This window comes from Calypte anna, chromosome 2 (assembly GCF_003957555.1).
Source record: "Calypte anna isolate BGI_N300 chromosome 2, bCalAnn1_v1.p, whole genome shotgun sequence".
In the NCBI taxonomy this organism is placed as follows: Eukaryota; Metazoa; Chordata; class Aves; order Apodiformes; family Trochilidae; genus Calypte; species Calypte anna.
In genome coordinates this window covers 8,498,696-8,516,231 of record NC_044245.1, presented here as the reverse complement: position 1 = coordinate 8,516,231, position 17,536 = coordinate 8,498,696, and the positions used below count along the sequence as shown (strand labels likewise).

At 38.8% G+C, this 17,536-nt stretch overlaps 1 protein-coding gene across 2 annotated transcripts in view; it reads right to left on the bottom strand.

The window, feature by feature from the left end:
• Positions 1 to 17,536, bottom strand: part of DPP6 (dipeptidyl peptidase like 6) — a 387,177-nt gene that overhangs the window by 113,206 nt on the left and 256,435 nt on the right. For both annotated transcript variants that reach the window (XM_030444556.1, XM_030444557.1), the window contains exon 5: positions 17,345 to 17,419. In XM_030444556.1, the coding sequence (XP_030300416.1) occupies positions 17,345 to 17,419 (75 nt within the window). The remainder of the gene's footprint in view (positions 1 to 17,344; positions 17,420 to 17,536) is intronic.

Sequence of the window (17,536 nt, the reverse complement as noted above, 5' to 3'; positions counted from 1 at the left end):
CTGCTGTGTGTTCTTTTCATCTTGCACTTTATTACAGTGTTTAGCAAATCGTATACATCCAGATGCTCTGTGTCGTTGCTATGGCTACCAGGTCTTTGATTAAACTGGGGGCACATGATCTCTGCAAGGGCTAAATATAGAACAATCATTAATGAGGACACCTTGGTCAGCTGGAGACATTCTCCATCATTATAACTAGACACAACAGGGATGTAATGCATATTTTTGTGCTTTATTCCCACATAAATAAAACAAGGAGTGATGCTGGGTGATCTCACAGTGGGTTGGAAGCCCCTTGTCAGTCAGCAAATGAAACCTCATTGACTCAGGGCATGAAGCTGACCTCACCTTTGTTTGACCTGCTAAGTTGCACCTTCATATCAATTTGCACTCTTTTGGCCCTTGGGGAGAAGCTTGTCAGCTTGCAAGGCAGGGCATCTCAGAGGGGAGAGTTTATTACTTACTTTCTAAGTAGTAAATAACAACACCAGAGCCAAGGTCAGCAATTTAAGAGTTGGTGATTTTCTGCTGCTGACACCACAGTCCCTAACATTGATGTGTGTTTGCCCCAGGCAAGCAATGCTGAGCAACACAGGAGTCAGGGCATTAGTGTGAAAGGTCAAGTATGAATTACTTTATACACATTTATACAGGCCCTCACTTTATATTTCTATCTTGTTACTGAATGCTACCAAATAAATAAATAGTCTCCTAAAATTAATTTTGTTTGACTTCTACTTAAATCTTTAAAATCTTTAATCTTTAAGCCACTTCCTCTCCAGAAGCTCTTGAAAGCATCTTGTCCCAGAGGACAAAGGAGGAACTTAATGAATACTTAATAATCAGTTTTGTCTTTTCAAAATTCTTTTTGCTAAGTATCTCTGGTTTTCCACAATTACGTTTTTTTTCACTTATGCCAAGAAACCATGAGATGTCCTGGTTGGTGCTGCCAACCTCTGCTGAGGCCATCCTAAGATCATTAGCATCAATACAAGCAAGCATGACTTACTGCCTGGCACTCTCAAGGCCAAGCCTGAGTAGATGCAGGCATCTGTAATAGGCTTACAACTTTGGGGGGATCAGTAGAGAGGAAGAAAAACACAAGGCACATCACCCAGTAGATATTAGAACTTCTCTGTTACAATCTGAATCCAAACGCTAAATCCTTATGAACCCCCTGAAAAAAAGTTACCATCAGAACATAGAGGCAAAAGCACTGGATTTCCTCCTACAAAATGCAGGCACTTATGCCAGGTTGATGTGATTTTATTCTTCCTCTGTGATGTTCTCATTACAAGGACATCATCAGGTGACATCCCAAAATCATATCTCCTTTAAATAATTAGAATACATAAAGAGTCCTCCAGCAAGGTGAGTCTCTGGTTTATTAATATCAGGGAAGGTCAAGAAACACAAGTGAATTCCCTGCAAGCTAGGAACAGCTACATCTTCCCTGACACCACATTCCAAAATAACAACTGTGGTTCCTAGAAGCTACAGAAAGAAAAAGGAAGAAGCAATTTCTGTCCCATATCACTGCAGAGAGAAATGTGGTGTGAATGGTAGAGTAACATCTTGTTGAAAGCACTTGCTTAATGTCCAAGGACAGAGGCCCTAGTCCAGCAGGGACAGAAACTATATGTTAATTAAGAACAGAATAAATTTGGAGTCATTCATTCATTGTGACTATTCATATACTTTAAATTAGGGTCCATAGCTCTGGTTCTTGCCCTGAAGCAACTGCACAAATACTTGACATACGTCCAAAAAGTCAAGCAGGGCCCTGGTTAACCCCCTACATCTCACCTCACTGGTTTGTCACACAGGCACAAACTGGACACATAGAGCCTTTGCCTTCAGTGACTTTTTGCTAAAAGTTTGAAATGAACACCATTACTTTCTATTTGGCACTGCTCATGCCACTCACAGAGGATTAGGAAAAGTTTTTAGATGGAAATTAAGGAACTTTTATATGAAGACTCTAAAACTTCAAAACGTGTTTTCAACATATTTTGGCTGGTATAAAAGATTTACTCTATCTGCTGAGGATTTATCACTAGCATCAGAAGAAAGAGTTCAGTTTACACCTCCATCTTCTGTTCCATTTTCTGTCACATTTTGTGGACTGACAGCAAGGTAGCACCAGCAGCAAGCAGCATTTACCAAAGGCATGACAAGGACCTGAATCAATACAAAAAAGAAGCACATGCAGACTTCCTTTCAAGGAGTTTTATAAGCAAAGAGGGTAGAAAAGCCCTGAGAAGAGTCTCCAAATCAGCCCAATGTTCTTGTCTTCCAACAGTCCGTTCTATCAAAACAGATAATTTAGGATCTTATCACTCAACATATTAAGAAGTTTGTGGATGTGAGATTAAACACAGATGGACTGCCTACCATGATCTCATGACTTGCTTTACTTGATAAACATAGCAATAAAACACCCTTTGCAACCATTTTCAAAATGACTCCATGGAGCCACCTGGTCCTTCATGCAGTAGTGCTATTCACATTAATGAATTATCTAGAAAACTCCCATAAAACTTAGACTTTGAAAAGGAACAGCTATAGGGCAGAGTAGAAGGGCAAGCTGTGTTATAAAGTAGTTTGCAAGCCTTAATAAAGGATTTATAGTATTTAGTGTCCCTCTTCTTTTTCAGGAATCACAGATTTCATCAAAAAAGTCATCCCACTGCACCAAATAAAAATTAAGACTCTAAATAGTCATCAGAAATTAAACTGTACAACAGCTGGTAAAGTATGAAAATATTTTAGAATATATTTTAATGTAAGTAATCATAAAGCATTCAGTAGTCAGCTGGGTAAAAGGAATCACTTTTCACTCTGTAACAACAAGGTATATCTCCAAATAATAGATCCCCTCAGGATTCTTAATAGACCCAAATTGTCTTTGTAATCTATTCCCTTTTATACTCGATAGTAAGATAGTAAAAATAGAGCAGAAGTGGCTGGTGGAATAGGAACTTCCAGATCCATTAAAAGGGTTTCCTATGGAGAGCCTCTAGAAGGACATATGCTGGAAGTAAGTTATATAGTCCATTTTCCTACTTATGCTATGAGCAGATGAATTCCCAAATGCACATACGAATGTCAAACTGACTGAATAATCCCCAAAATTTGACATAATTACATGCTCTACCTTCCAAAATGGTCCTGGCACCTTTAAATGGTAACTCATGCTGTGATGCAAAACATGCAGGAAAAGATGATTTGGCCTTTAATATCTGCAATGTTTAACCAGGCTCTGAAGTTGACAAATGAAGAGAGGAAAAGAGAACAAAGTAGAATGCAAGAAGGCTGCTGCTCTGCATTGGCAAATAGCTCCTGTATTTGGTACCCTTACCCAACAATGCATGAAAAAGAAGGAAAAACAAGGTCAGAAGGAAAACCACAAGCAAACATTAGCCAGGGGTTGTGTTTCCTCTGTATAATGTGCATAGGGAAGGATGTCACTACCACCCTCTCACATTGGTTCTTTTGATTCTGCTATTTGTCAGTCACCAAATACTATCTTTACAGGGTAATGCTACCTTGTGAATGAATCTTCCAGTGGAAAAAATGTTGTAATTAAAAAAACCTCAGTGTCATTATTCTTTATGACATTCTGTGGAGAATTAAAGCAGGTCACTGTACCCATTGGCAAAATTTTCTTTATTTTTGATAAAAGTCAACATCAAGACTAAATTTTCGGTTAATGAGTCAATATAATTTGCCTTCATCAGAATCAGTTGTGATACAGTTGGAGCTGTATGACCTGAAAATTGATGAATAACTTGAACCCTTTTGTTCTGTTTAGAAGAAATTCTTTTCCCTGGCCCTCCAAAGGGATAAAAAATCTATTCCTGTAACTGACCACCAACTTCTTGGTGATGTTCTGTTCAGCTTCTGAGCTTTCATTCTCCCATGCATTTGTGATTTAGAGCGCAAGGGGTTAACTCTGACTGAGGCACTAGTTGTAACTCTTTGTATTTTTTCTTTTTTTTTCTCTCAGAAGAGACAGACTGGTCAGCAGTATTCTCCTCAGCCCAAGTACTTTAGCAAAGTACTACCACCATTTTATTGCTAATAGGCACTCAATAGTAACCAGCCTGGTACTAAATTCTCTGAAAAACCACATGCTCTCTGTTCCTCTTGTTTCAAGGTAATAAAAAAAAAAAACCCACGCCAATATCCAGCCTGGTATTGTGTACCATATGCTCAGTGAAGCTTGATTGCTTGTAAAAATCAAAGAAATCAATATAGCCATATAATCTGAGGCCTTTCTAGCATTCTCACCTTAAAAATTCAACGTGATACTGACCTATTTTGTTTTCTTCTGAGACAGCAAATTCTCTTTTGTCTCTGCATCGAATTACCCCTTTATACTTCTTCACTTCCCAAATAATATACCCATAATGCAGTCTCACACCATGTACCCTGCTCCTACAGCCCTCCAAGGACCACTGCCTGTTTCTCTTTGTGCCTCCAATAAATTAGGAAAAACATAATGAAATGCAATCAAGGAGCATTTCCTGTGCATTGCTTCAGCTGGCAGCCACATAACCCACAGCTGTTATCAGACATCTGATTTGGGATGCTCTTACCCACTTCACCCTATTCAGCTGATCAGCCACACGTGTGGTGTGGTCACAGCCAGAAAGTGGATGCTGAGAGTGCTGGGCCACTGCAGGACAACCTGGGGAGCTCAGGAAAAGGCAGTGATGGGGGATTTAGGCTTAAAAAGGAATAAGGTGGTAAGGAATCTCTGGATTAATCAACACTCCATCAGTTTGTATGTATTCCAGAAGAACCAACATTTGGGAGCAAAGTGCATACCTAGAGAATGCAAATGTTACAGCTGAGTTATGGAAGGAAAGCATTTTAATTCAAAAGCAGGGGGAAGGATCCTGACCCAGCAGCATAACTGTGTCTGGGAGAAATGATGCAACATGAAGTGCTCAGTGTCTCAGAAAGACCAAATGGGTCAGTGCCTCGTCCCAGTCACACCAGTGTGAATAAGGATCTGCTCTACTGATATCCAAGGATCTGCTCTACTGCTACTACAGAACTAGGAAGAAATCTTAGCAATAGATTTGGATAAGGGACTAAAATGCTATGTATAAGGGATGGACAGTAGAAGAACACAAGAGGTAGTGGATCTTCATGAAAAATCTTTGTGTACCTTTGCTTTTCAAATCTTTTAACAATTTAATCTCCAAGATTGAAATTTAAATCACTGCAACGTGAGCCTGAAGGAGCCTTTTTCTATAATTTTGTTTTTCATACTTAGGGGACAATCAGAACAGGTTTCCAGTCATGCAGTTCTGTGAATGCCTGGTCACCCAAAATGGAGAGGTTTCCACAAAGCAGCAACAATCCCACATCAAGATGACACCAGGGAGGGGAAGCACATCCGTGCCAGGGGGACCCACATTTTAAAATAATTTTTAACTCAAGCTCAAGTGGTTTGTGATAGGGTCATGAGCTAGGGTCATGAAAATCCCTCCCACAAACATACAGAGGGAGTGTTGGGATCAAAAGCTGATTTTCCAGCCATCAAACGAGAAGTCTCTGAACCAGCAAAGCCAAGGAATTCCTCCCTTGCAAACAGTGTCATTTCTAGTTTGCAAAATAACCATAAATAAAATGTGATGGCAAGACCCTCTGTGGTAATAAATGGACTGCAATGTTGTGAGATAATGCTGTTACTTCACATTCCACAAACTGATTATCCATCTCAGTTGTTTCATAATAATTCTTTATTAAAAGCTTTGTTTCCAAATTACACTTCTGAGAGCTTTATACTGCTGACGATGCCGAAAGAGAATTTTAAGGCCAGCTTGAGGATTTATGATTTTGTGACGTGGCAGTGGTAAAGTGGATGCTCTTTTTGTTACAAATGCAGCTCCAGAATCAACTTAGGCTCCAGGTATTAACATACAGCTCATGTGCCAGATCTCACCCCTAGAGGAGAGTTAATCCAATCTGCCAACTCCTGCTGCACTCCAACGCAGCTCGTCCCTGCCAAGCAATTACAAAAGGCTCCTTTTGCTCCCAAGCCACCTGTCCCTCACAGTGCTCCACTGGCACCAGCAGCACCAGCAAACACTTGCAATCACTGGCTTAAAGGACAACTGTCCCATTTTTAACTGGTAAATAAAATGGCAGCTACAAAACACTCGGTAGGATTTTTGCACCAGCCGTTGAGCACTTGGTGTTGCTCAGATTACTGGGAAGAATCTCCAATCAAGCTGTAAAGAATTATGAGTGAAGATTATGAATACTGAGCTCATTTTTGATGTTGATCTTTAAACTTTTATTGGTATTCATGGCACATGGCATAAACTCCCTGGTTCCCCTCCCACTCTGCAGCAGGCACAGTGTAAGACTGGATGGAAATTCTCCAAGCACTGCACTTCCCTGTTTTATGGCCCCGTTCACGAAACTTGGAAATGAGAATTAAATTATCCAGTGCAAAATTAATGTTGCCACTCTAACTTACTGTATATTATATCTAAAGAATATAAGTACAAGATAAATAAAGAACTTTGCATTATTCAGCTGCCCTTCTCTTGTAATATCTATGGTCATAATAATATCCAGTTTGGGTCAGACTCAAAGTCCATCCAGTTCACTTTTTTGGCTTGGACAGGAGTCCAAAGCTGATTCAGAAATAAAACCAGAGTTAGCTTATTTATAGACAAATATTCTATCTCCAGAATTTTTTCCCAGAATCTTGCAGTTTGCAGCTTGGAGCCACCCTCATTGCAACCGTGTGCCTCAAGGGATGTCCTTGACATTGACCTCTCTCATAATTCTTTACATGCATACACCCTTTTTGCACCTGCAACCTCAGGAAGCAACACTCTCTTCCCAGACAGTACTGTCAAAAGCTTGTTTGGGATATGATTCCTCCAACAGTCTTTGCTGTCTATTTTAGGCTCAGATTTACACCATGGAGGACACTGATTGTAGAGGCAGCCCAGAGCAGCTGATGCAGATGCAGAATTTACACTGTTCACATCTACATTCACTGGACTAACACTCACCTTCATTGACTTTGGAGTTAGAAGTCTGAGGGCTGAGGACAGCATGAGAAATCAATGCTTAATAATCAATGCTTTTAATGAAACATTAGATAATACCTCCCTTAAATGAAACATTTCTTGAGCTGGGCAGACTGGATGTGGAAAAATTCTAAAAGCCTTTTTTTTTTTTTTTTTGTGAAGTGTACAATCCAAATGGCATGGCTTTGTAGCAATTACATGAGAATGAAGCCATGAAAATGGGCTGAATGCTTTGTATATATAATTAGCTTATTCACTTTTAAATAATTCACTTTAGTAGCAGAAACTAGCAACTACAGAACCACAGCATTTGTTCTTTCTATTAAAATTTACTCTTAATATATCAAACTTGCTTCTTCTATTGTAGCGGTTGAGAGGATGAATAATACAAAGAAATCAGCACTGCCATTGAAATGATGGTCATAGGCTCAGGACACTCAGAGAAGACTCAAAAAAGGAATCTGTTCTGAAAAAGATGAGATGTTTGAAAAGCATTGGAGAAGAGAAGTTTAAGAGCACCGAAGTGGATGTGAAAGGAGAATGAAAGCATCCAGGTATATACCAGGGACCTTGGTCCAAAACTGTGCTCTCTGTTCAGTAAAAGATTGATTTTTTAGTTCCATAGGAGATCAGAAGACTCTGAGCCATATCTTGATGTACACATAGATCTAAATCACTGGAGGTGACATTTCTATTGTCTGACATAATGAAAAACTAACTGAAAACACATACAAGACAGTGGAGCTTTATCTATCATCCCGATGATGCTGTGATCATCTTCCAAGGGGTAAAGGGACTGTGGTGGTGGTGGACATCTTTTCAGAAAGTGGGGAGAGAGCAAGCAGGACAGGAAGAAGCACAGAGCATCCCCGGCTCCTTGCCTCCTGCACAACCCTTCACAGCACCACCAACAGCATTGCTTCCACTTTTGCACATAAAAACCTGAGGGCTCATGCTTTTCAAGATCTCACTAAAGCCTTCTGATTAATTTCCCTTTTCAAGACAGAGCTTTTTTTGAGCAGAGTATTAAAAAAAAACAAAACCAAAACAAAACAAAGAAAGAGAATAGAAGATTCCATTTTCAAATCTGGGTCATTAGCTGCCCAAGGAAGAACATAAATTATTGGTTTTAACACAACCCTGATAAAAACAGAATTCTGCAGGCAGTGGAAGAGATAACAGGCACTGGTTAAGGGTAAACACAGAGCCACAGACTTTGGATTTAGGCATGAAGCTCAGCTAAAGAGGAGAGCATTTGTAGAAGACGACTTCTAAATACAGGAATTTCATTGAGGTCCTCTGCATATTATGATCTAGTTTTCCAGAAGAGGGCACTAAATATTTTTTTTTCCTATTCCAGAGATTAAAAGTAATGAAATAAATAAAAGAGACTAGAAATCAGAAGAGCCAGATTAAAACTCCTGCAGGCTGGGGCTGCTTCCATTGTTTCTGCCCAGACAACAGAATTAAATTCCTTCTGATTTTGCTTTCTAATGCCTTTTAAAGCACTGCTGTTTTACTATTTTACATCTTATTCTTAGTACATTTCTTTCTTTACCATTATAAAACAACTACCTATTCTTATCATAACCCAGCACAAAATGGGATTTCCCTAAAAAGGAAGCAATATTATGCTACAACCAGGAACTCACCTCTAATGTCATTTTGAAGCTATTGTATGTTTCAAGGAACCTACTTCCTCATTACATTCCATTTTCATTCAATACTTTCTATATCATAAAATCATAGATTCATAGAATGGTTTGGATTGGAAAGGACCTTAAAGATCATTTATTTCCAAAGCCCTGCATGGGCAGGGACACTTCCCACTAGTTGCACTTACTTCATTCCTCTTAAAGCACAAAAAGTTGCCCTGTGTTTCAGTAATTCCCATGGAAGTGCAAGAAAGAAAACTGTAATGATTTTAATGTTGACTGTCTGGCTGATTTTGACTGCCTAGGAGACCTTCTATAATTACCTTACCTATGCTTTACTCAGAAATACATTGCAGGCTATTTTTAAGATGTTTTGTGAATTTAGTTAGAAAATTAATTTCTACCAGTCTGTCTGTTTGAGTTAGATCTTCTATACACTTAGAAAAGGAAGGAGAATGACAAATCTTCTATCATCCAAGCAAAGAAAAATCGGTTGTTCTTGTCTCATAGTGTTCTGCCTTGAGTCTTTTTATTTTCCCTTCTCTGCTTGATGAAAATCTCATTTGCTAAAGAAAATATTTACAGAGGAAGACTGCTGATAGCTGATACTGATACATAATATACCAATGTGCTCTTGCATGACAGGCTAATTATTTCTGACTTTTGATATTGCTCTAGTCTTCCCTGGAACAGTGGATTAGCTTTTCAGTTTACTGATGTATATCTCTGCCTGCAAATAACTGTAGGATACAGTTTGTTTGCCTCTGCTACATGAGCAAGGCCATCCAACTTAGTCTGAAATTTTATTTTGCACTCAGTCATGGATGTGCAATTTGTGTTGATGTTTCCCAGCTCAAATCAAGGGGCTTAATGTTTATTCCTAGCTCAATTTATCTATGTTATTAGAAGAAGAGCAATAGTTTCATCCTTTGTTTTTAATACAAAATAGTTAAAGCTCAGAGGTGGCACAGCAGCTGAAGTCAGCATACTCCAGTTTTTTATGTGCTCTACTTCAGGTAGTTACTATTTTGCAGAAATAATCACACTAAAGAACTTTCCCTGGAACAGAGAAAAAACCTGATGTTGGGTGCAATTTTACTGAGCCCATTGCTTTAGAGGGAACAGGCACTAAACAGAACTGGAATGTGGGGACTGAGGGCTACAGAAGAGCTGCTGGGCAGAGCCTTCCCTCTCAGCTCAGGCAAACACAACACATCATGTTTTAAGAAGGTGTCTAGATGATGATTTTGTAAGCATTTCCTACTGAAAATATCTCCCCCTGTAATGCAGAGCAACAGACCTTAAAAACTGGGGTCCCAATGTGGATTTATTGGTTGTTCCAGAAAAAACCTGTAGTGGTGACTCCCTACAATAAATCCAGGGTCCCCACCTGTTCCTTAAACATTGAAAGGATCCCACACTTACAGTACCTGCTGAGCACATGATTCTGGGGTGAGCACCCATTCCTTGCATTTGAGGGGTGTAAACACCTTTCTCTATGGAAAATAAGCACAGGAAGGCTCCACTCCCTCTTCCTCTTTCCTGAAATTCACTGCTTATCATTTTGCTTCTATTAAGAATTGAAAATAAAGACACAATCTGCAGATTTGGAATATGTAACTTCATTCCATTTTTTTTCCTGCTTCTACCCACAGTTACAGTGGCAGACCCTTAATTTTAAACCTTACCTCATGGTACAAGGATCTCAACTAGCAAAATGTTCCTACAGTTCATGCATCTGAGTCCCTAGCCCCACTCTACTGTCTTTAAGCTGGATTTTTTTCTGTAACTAATCTGGGCTGTGTCAAAGGGGAAAGATTGCTGCTAGGAGCAAATAATAAGGCTGCATGAAGGAATAAATTTTCTGCTGGACCTTAGTAGGTATTTGAAATGAACCACAAAGTTCCTATAGAACAAATAAAATAAAGAAAAAGTTTGACTTCCATTCTTCCCGTGTTAATCCAAAATTGCTCCTGAAAGTTACAAACATGATATTAGTTTCTGTAGCTTCTCATTCAAAAGTGAAGTCTAGGATTAAGCTTGTCAACAATTACTGCTCCACAGTCCTGTCCCTCCATCCCAAAATTTCTATTCTAAACACCCAATGTGACAGAAACTGGAGAGAGTGATGACTGTTGAGCAGTAAGAATAAATATTTCCACAACCTGGTAACATGCTTGCTCAATTGAACTGGGAATCCACCCACCCTTAGCAGAATTTTTAATTCTATAAGCATGCACAGCAGAAAAAAAATTGTGATTGAAAGGGCTCTTATGTCAAACATAGAGCCCAGGCCACCTGAGAAGACAATGTTTGCACAACGCTGTAATAGTTCTGAAAACCTATAAATCCCTCTAGACTTGTGTGGCAAACTTCCCTCTCAGCTTGTGCCACTGCAGATATCAAACATTAATTAGGCTGAACCAATTACTGACATCAACACCTGACAGAGCAATTCAGTGCATGGGGATGTCTGATGGACATACTCCTACTTCTGCTTGAACTGACATCCACTGGTAGAAAAACCTCCAGTTGCTCAGCCTCTCCTTATTAGCAGCCTTGGTTTATTTAATGCAAGGTGACTGCAAAGTGCTGGTGTCCTGGGTGAGCTGCACACCTCCAGCTCTGCCACAAAACCAAAGGGATGTGAAGAAGGGGTTTTGCATCAGCCTCCTTTGATGCTTTTGAAAATCCTCTTTTGTCTATCTTGTTGCCAGCAGACCAGGGAATTTATTCATGGTGGTTTTGAGATGAGAAAAGATAGTCAGTCTTACATGAAGGGTATTTAAATAGACTAGATTAGTTTAAAAAAAAAACAAAAACAAACCACTCTCCTTTTAAAATGAATTACTGCCTCTAAATAATAGCTGCAGCTTCAGCTTCAAATCCAAAGTAAATAATCACCCAGAAAATTCACCTCTCCTATGTTCTCATTACCTTCTTGTTAATACAATACTCCTGGACACACAAGCCCTACCTTTTGTTATGTAAATGTAACTGGAGCATTTCTGTTCTTACCACTACAAGTAGGATAAAAAGCACATTAATAAACAAGGATATTTACAGATATTGGCTGTTGAAATGATATGACTCAAAATAGAGTAAGAAGAAGTGAGAAGAAGGAGAGAAAAGGAGCACTACCCCTGACACTTTCAGCCCTGGAACTCCAGGTTCACCCCACTAAAACCCCATACAGGCACACATAAAAATAGGGCAATCTTCAGAAATTGTGAGCTTTTCACTGAATTATTAGCTGTATTGTATTAGTAATATATATTCCAGTGGGAAGCAACTGGCAATGTTATTTTAATGACAAATATTCGATATTTAGCTTATAATCAGATTTAATAAGTAGCTGGTCTACATGGTTCCACTGATTCATTAATTGACTTCTGCCCGTTGCAGAAGAATTGAAAGACTGCAGTGCTCCAGTGCCTAGAGGCAAGAGGAGATATTTTACTCAAAAGTACACACATGCAGAGATTTAGTTACAGAAAAACAGTTTAACTAATAGAAACTTCAGATTATCAGGAATGTTTTTTTTCCTTTTTATGTAGGAAGTGAAACTGCAGTTATTTATCCTAATAGCAGGTAACTAATTCTCATAAATAAAGTTTCAGTGCTTTAGGCTTGATGATGTTAGAAAATGCTTTAGTCAGTAGCCTTTGACTATAGACAACCCCGCCCTTATATTGTGCAGCTTTTCAATAGAGAAGGAGTTCTGATTTATGAGCAACAAATATTAAAAATTTCATTCATGTGAAAAAAAATGATATGAAAACTAGAAACAAAAGCTTTTTTTCTCCAAATGCTCCACTCAAATATTCTGCTGGTTTACAACAAACGTGAAAAACTAAACAAACCATGAAACCAGCTAGTAGTATTTTATGGTACAAATATTTTAGCTGTGCTTACGCTATGTATTATAATCAATACACATTTCCATAGTCCCTAGAAACAGCACTGGGTGGGAATGAAAAGAAGTCAATTTGAAATATATTTATTGTCACAGAAAGAAAGCAGGTTTATGGAAACTTATTTGTAGCACCAGTATACATTTCAATTAAATAATAAATATCCTACCTACAATATTAGCAGCATTACTGATGATAATTATGACAGTGTCTAATTTTCAGAGGCAAATTTATTATAATAATAGTTCACCTAACTGAAAAGGACATTGTGAGGATTCATAAATATTTATACTCATTAGTGTTTTTCAAATGAGTTAAATTATTTTAATTTTTACATGACTAATTAGAGCAGTCGGAGGTTGTAAATGAAACGACAACCACAAATCCTGTTCATTCCACATAACAATGAGACTTGAACAAGTAGTAAAAAATAGTAGCAACAACAAAAATAACAATATGCTGCTTTCCATATGTAATGCTTTTTTGCTCCATTCATGATCTAAACATGTCCAGGATTTGGACTGAGTCCTTCTAATGTCCCTTTGGTCCCACCATGCCCATGACAATCTACGGCAAGAGGCAGGATGAAAAACCAATCCTCATCTCACCACAGAAACTAAACCAAATCAGTTTGGCCTGCTCTAATTATGACAATGATTAATTCTTTGCAGCTTTCAGCCTTATAAAAATGCATTCCTTTAACCTCAAAACAGGTAATAGCAGCCATTGCATCGGCCATAGCAGTCTCTGAGCCCTAATTGTTGTTCAGAAGACTTAGCAGCTTGCTTGGCATTAATCAGCCAGAATTTCCTCTGTGTAATTGCTCTTAACTAGCTTAAACACAGTAATGGACTGTGAAATTGGAACTGAGAAACAAACAGCTTTAAGAAGAACCTTGAACACTTTGTATTTCCCCTCTTGCATTACAATAACAGCTATCCATACTAAGGGCAAATACATATTACCTATTCAATGCCTCACCATGTCACACAAGAAAATAACTTTTTTTTTTTTCTTATTGATTTGCCTTTATTTCTTTTATCACCATTACACAAATCCCACTGGCTAACTCCTAAGACCACAGAAAGCTCCACAAGCCCATGGGGTTTGGTTGCTCAGCATTATCATTACCCCAGTCACAGAAACACTACTGAGCTGAAGAGGCAGTGTGGCACTTGGCTATTAAGGAAATCCCTTTTTGAGACCATGGAGAGCCACAAACATGATTCCAGCCCAATCACCAGAGACCTCTGTGTTCCTCTGGGAAGTGGAGCAGGAAGCATGGAGCTCTCCAGCAATACTGGTGAAGCCATGCCCAGGGCCAGGCTGGCTTTGACCTGACACCCCCAGAGACAGCCTTGACCCTCTACACCCTTTCTGCTGAGAAACTGTGGCTAAATCCCAATTTGCTTCTGTGTTTCAGGTTTACTGAGCCCTAGAGCCAGAGTCCCACACACTGCCTTGTGGAAGGATACTTTAAAATCAAATTTCTCTATGGGTGTATTTATTTCCCAGACCTTTCCCAAAACTTCATCTGGTGGTTTCAGTCTCAGGTTGGACCTTGCTGTACTGTAAAACCAAATAAACCAAACAACAGAACAATTGCAGGAGTGCTTCAGACACAGAAGCCTGGCGCCTTCCCTATGACCTTTCCAGAAGAAGATCAAATCTTCTGTCTTCAAGGTTAGAAAAGCTCCCTATTAGCAGAAGGCTTACCCAGAATATTGCTGCCTGAAAGATTAAACCTCTGTAAATATAACCACTTCAAGAAAAACCATTTAGAATTAAACCTGACAGCCCAGATAGCCACGATGTACCCACACCAGTCTCACAACCACCTGTCAAGCTTCCTGGGAGAAATATATTTTAAGGAACAGGCTTTAACTCATCCTCCTCTAAGATAATGAAGTGATACAACAGGAAAACACACATTAGTTGCTTCAGTATCTTTGCAAAACAGGCATCTGTCAGTTCAGGGCCATGCTAATCTAATGTGGGTGTCACCACTGCTACCCAGACCAAACACTGAGCACAAACAATTCCATGCAAATAAATACAAAAACCTTAGAAGGAAATTTTCATTCTCAGGAAATGTAGCATTTGCTTTTGTAGCATTTTTCTAAAAAATATTTCACTCAATTGAAGTGACACACAATGCTTTTCTATTCTGATGTGCCTTCCTAGCCAGTATTAAAAAGAGGCTGAAGCCATGCATATTAAAAATCAGATTAATTCATGCAATATATAATATATTATACACATATGTATATGCAGCACATCTGTATTGTATTAAAAAAACCCATCCATACCAAAAAAATGGTCAAAGACAGCACAACTCACTTTTAAAAGGAAAAAAAAAGCAATACGTTGTGTTAAGTACACAATCATTTCAAGAATTTTTTTCTATGTGCTTGTAGAATTTTTTTAAAATGTCCTTTGCCAAGAAATTTCCTTCTGACTTTGCAACAAGGACAACTGCCCAAGGCTTTGCTAATTCCATTTCTTGTGTTGCAGAAAAAAATTGAATTTTGTCCAAGAATACAGTTTGAAATGTAGACAATGTGGAAAGCTAACTAACATGCAATTATTTGTAGCTACAGTCTGGATACTAAGTGAGAAGAAAGATGAATAAGAAATTTAACAGTTACTACAACTTTAAGAAAGAGCCACCCATCATGGCTTAAAGTTGCAATACTCAAGAATGAATTTTACTACCCCTCTATTAGTATGGTTCTTAAAAAAAAATCTCTGTATCCTTTATAACCATGAATGTTAAAGGTAAAGGAGTGGGGTTGGTGTTTAGTGTAGTTTAGATTAGTTTTTTTCATAAGACTATTTCAGGAACTCTTGCTTTCATACTCTCCTATATGAACACTTGAATAATTTTCAGTGCTGGCTCACACAGAATGTATGTCTAGAAACATCCCAAAATCTTCCCAAAGCTCATGTTTCCAGCTTGTCACCTCAAGTTTTCCTTTCTGGAAGAAGACATGGTGTGAAGAGTGGAGCAACCTGGCTGTGCCCAGCTCCCTTCTCCAGCCAGGCATCTGCAGCACCAAATCCCCCATGCTTTGCCTGCACCCCAGCCTCACAGATCTGCATGCACTGAAATGCAGCAGGAAGCTATGGGGGGTCCATTCTCATCCTTCTCTTCCTCAATTGCCTGCATCAAGCATCTCTCTGCAGGCAGAACACAAAGTCTGGGCTGCAAAAGCTTCTCTGACTTTGCCTCTTGCAGATATTCTCAATGTGCAGGCCTTTTGGTGGGTAAAGGTTGAGAACAGCAAAAGGAATTTCTCACTACTTTTTAGGAATGGAGTTTCTTCTCTCATTATAATTTTTCTTGTTATAGGAGTTTTTCTCTTATTCTCAGAGGAACTGAGGAAGCCCTTGCTGCTCAGGGCCCTCCTCACTGGCACGATGGATCTGAGCAGTGTCAGCACAGGGCTGCCACAGCCAAAGGCCAAGCTCCACTAAAAGAACTGAATTTCCCAAAACACTTCAGGCAGACAAGGCAGGGGGGGCTTTCAGGGAAAGGCTTTACTTGCCAAGCACCCATAAGGCTGCCTTTCCTATGGTTTGATTTAACTTAACACTTACACATCCATCTCTGTCTAGAGCTCTCCTAAGCTTTGGGTAAGTGAAGTTGTACCAACAATGATTTCCCAGCAACAAGTCCACATGATTTACCCCCAAAGTTTCTGATACAGTTTTATTGGAACTTTTTCTAACACCAGACATGGTTCTCCTGACGTATAAACCACTGTGAGTCAGGAATAATTGTAAAGACAACAGCAAAGAAATCAGATGAGCAACAGAGCCACAACCTCTACTATCTAAAGGACCAAACTTCCTTGGTTAGCAAATGAAACTTGATTTATTTTTTGGAAGAAGAATTACTGGTGCTGGTGAATGAATTATTTTCATTTTGTGGAAAAGATGCAGTTCTAGATTATGGAAACAGAATGTATGGGGCTTACAGTTTATTCAAGTACTACAGCATAGCTATCATTCAAACACTTCAGGTCTTATAGAAGGAGAATTTCAACAGAAAATCAATATTATTCATGCCTCAAAACCTCTTCTCATTTGTCTGATTCATTAGTAATAATTTTAAAATGACTCACTACACCTTTTTCTTTTGAAGTTTGGTTGAAAATTCACCCCAATCTAAAACCCAGTTGTAACCCAATGGTGAATTCTTATGAATGATTTATACCTAACCCTCAGAAGAAAAGGATTTTTAATGAAAGTGATAGCTCAACCCTAACTGCAGCACTGGGAACAGTGACACCATAATTAATGCATTATTTCAGTTGTGGGAGACACTGACAGTTGCTCTTTGTTCTTGCAAAGAAATTTATGGTGTGACTGAAAAAGGCATGATGGAAAAAAAACGACACAGAAGAGGAATAGAAATCCTTGTAGCAAAGACATGTCCTTACAGTCCCCCTTCCAAAGACTATAAAATCCTGGCAATGACAGTGTTTCCTGTACTGTCTAATTTATACCTTTCTCTTCTACTAGATGGCAGCATGACATACTCAGAACATCCAAGTGAGGGGTTTTTCTTTCTTTGCTTCATAGGATGCAATTAATTAGGAATAGATTCTTATTGGCATAGAACAGGAAAACAAAACCAAACCAAACCAAAACAGAAACAAAACCCCACCACTGGCTGTATAGTTTGAAATTGAATCTCTTTACTTACTGGTTCCACATTATAAGCAAAAAGTGCATATTCCCGGTCCGGGGACACTTCATAGCGAATGGCCTTTAGGGAGACCTGGAAAACAAATCAGACATGGAAATAAATGTATTTCAGTTTTCATTACAGTAATATCTTGAACTAATTGTCATGATCATCTTTCTAACAATGAAGATTACTGCCAGTATCTTGAGA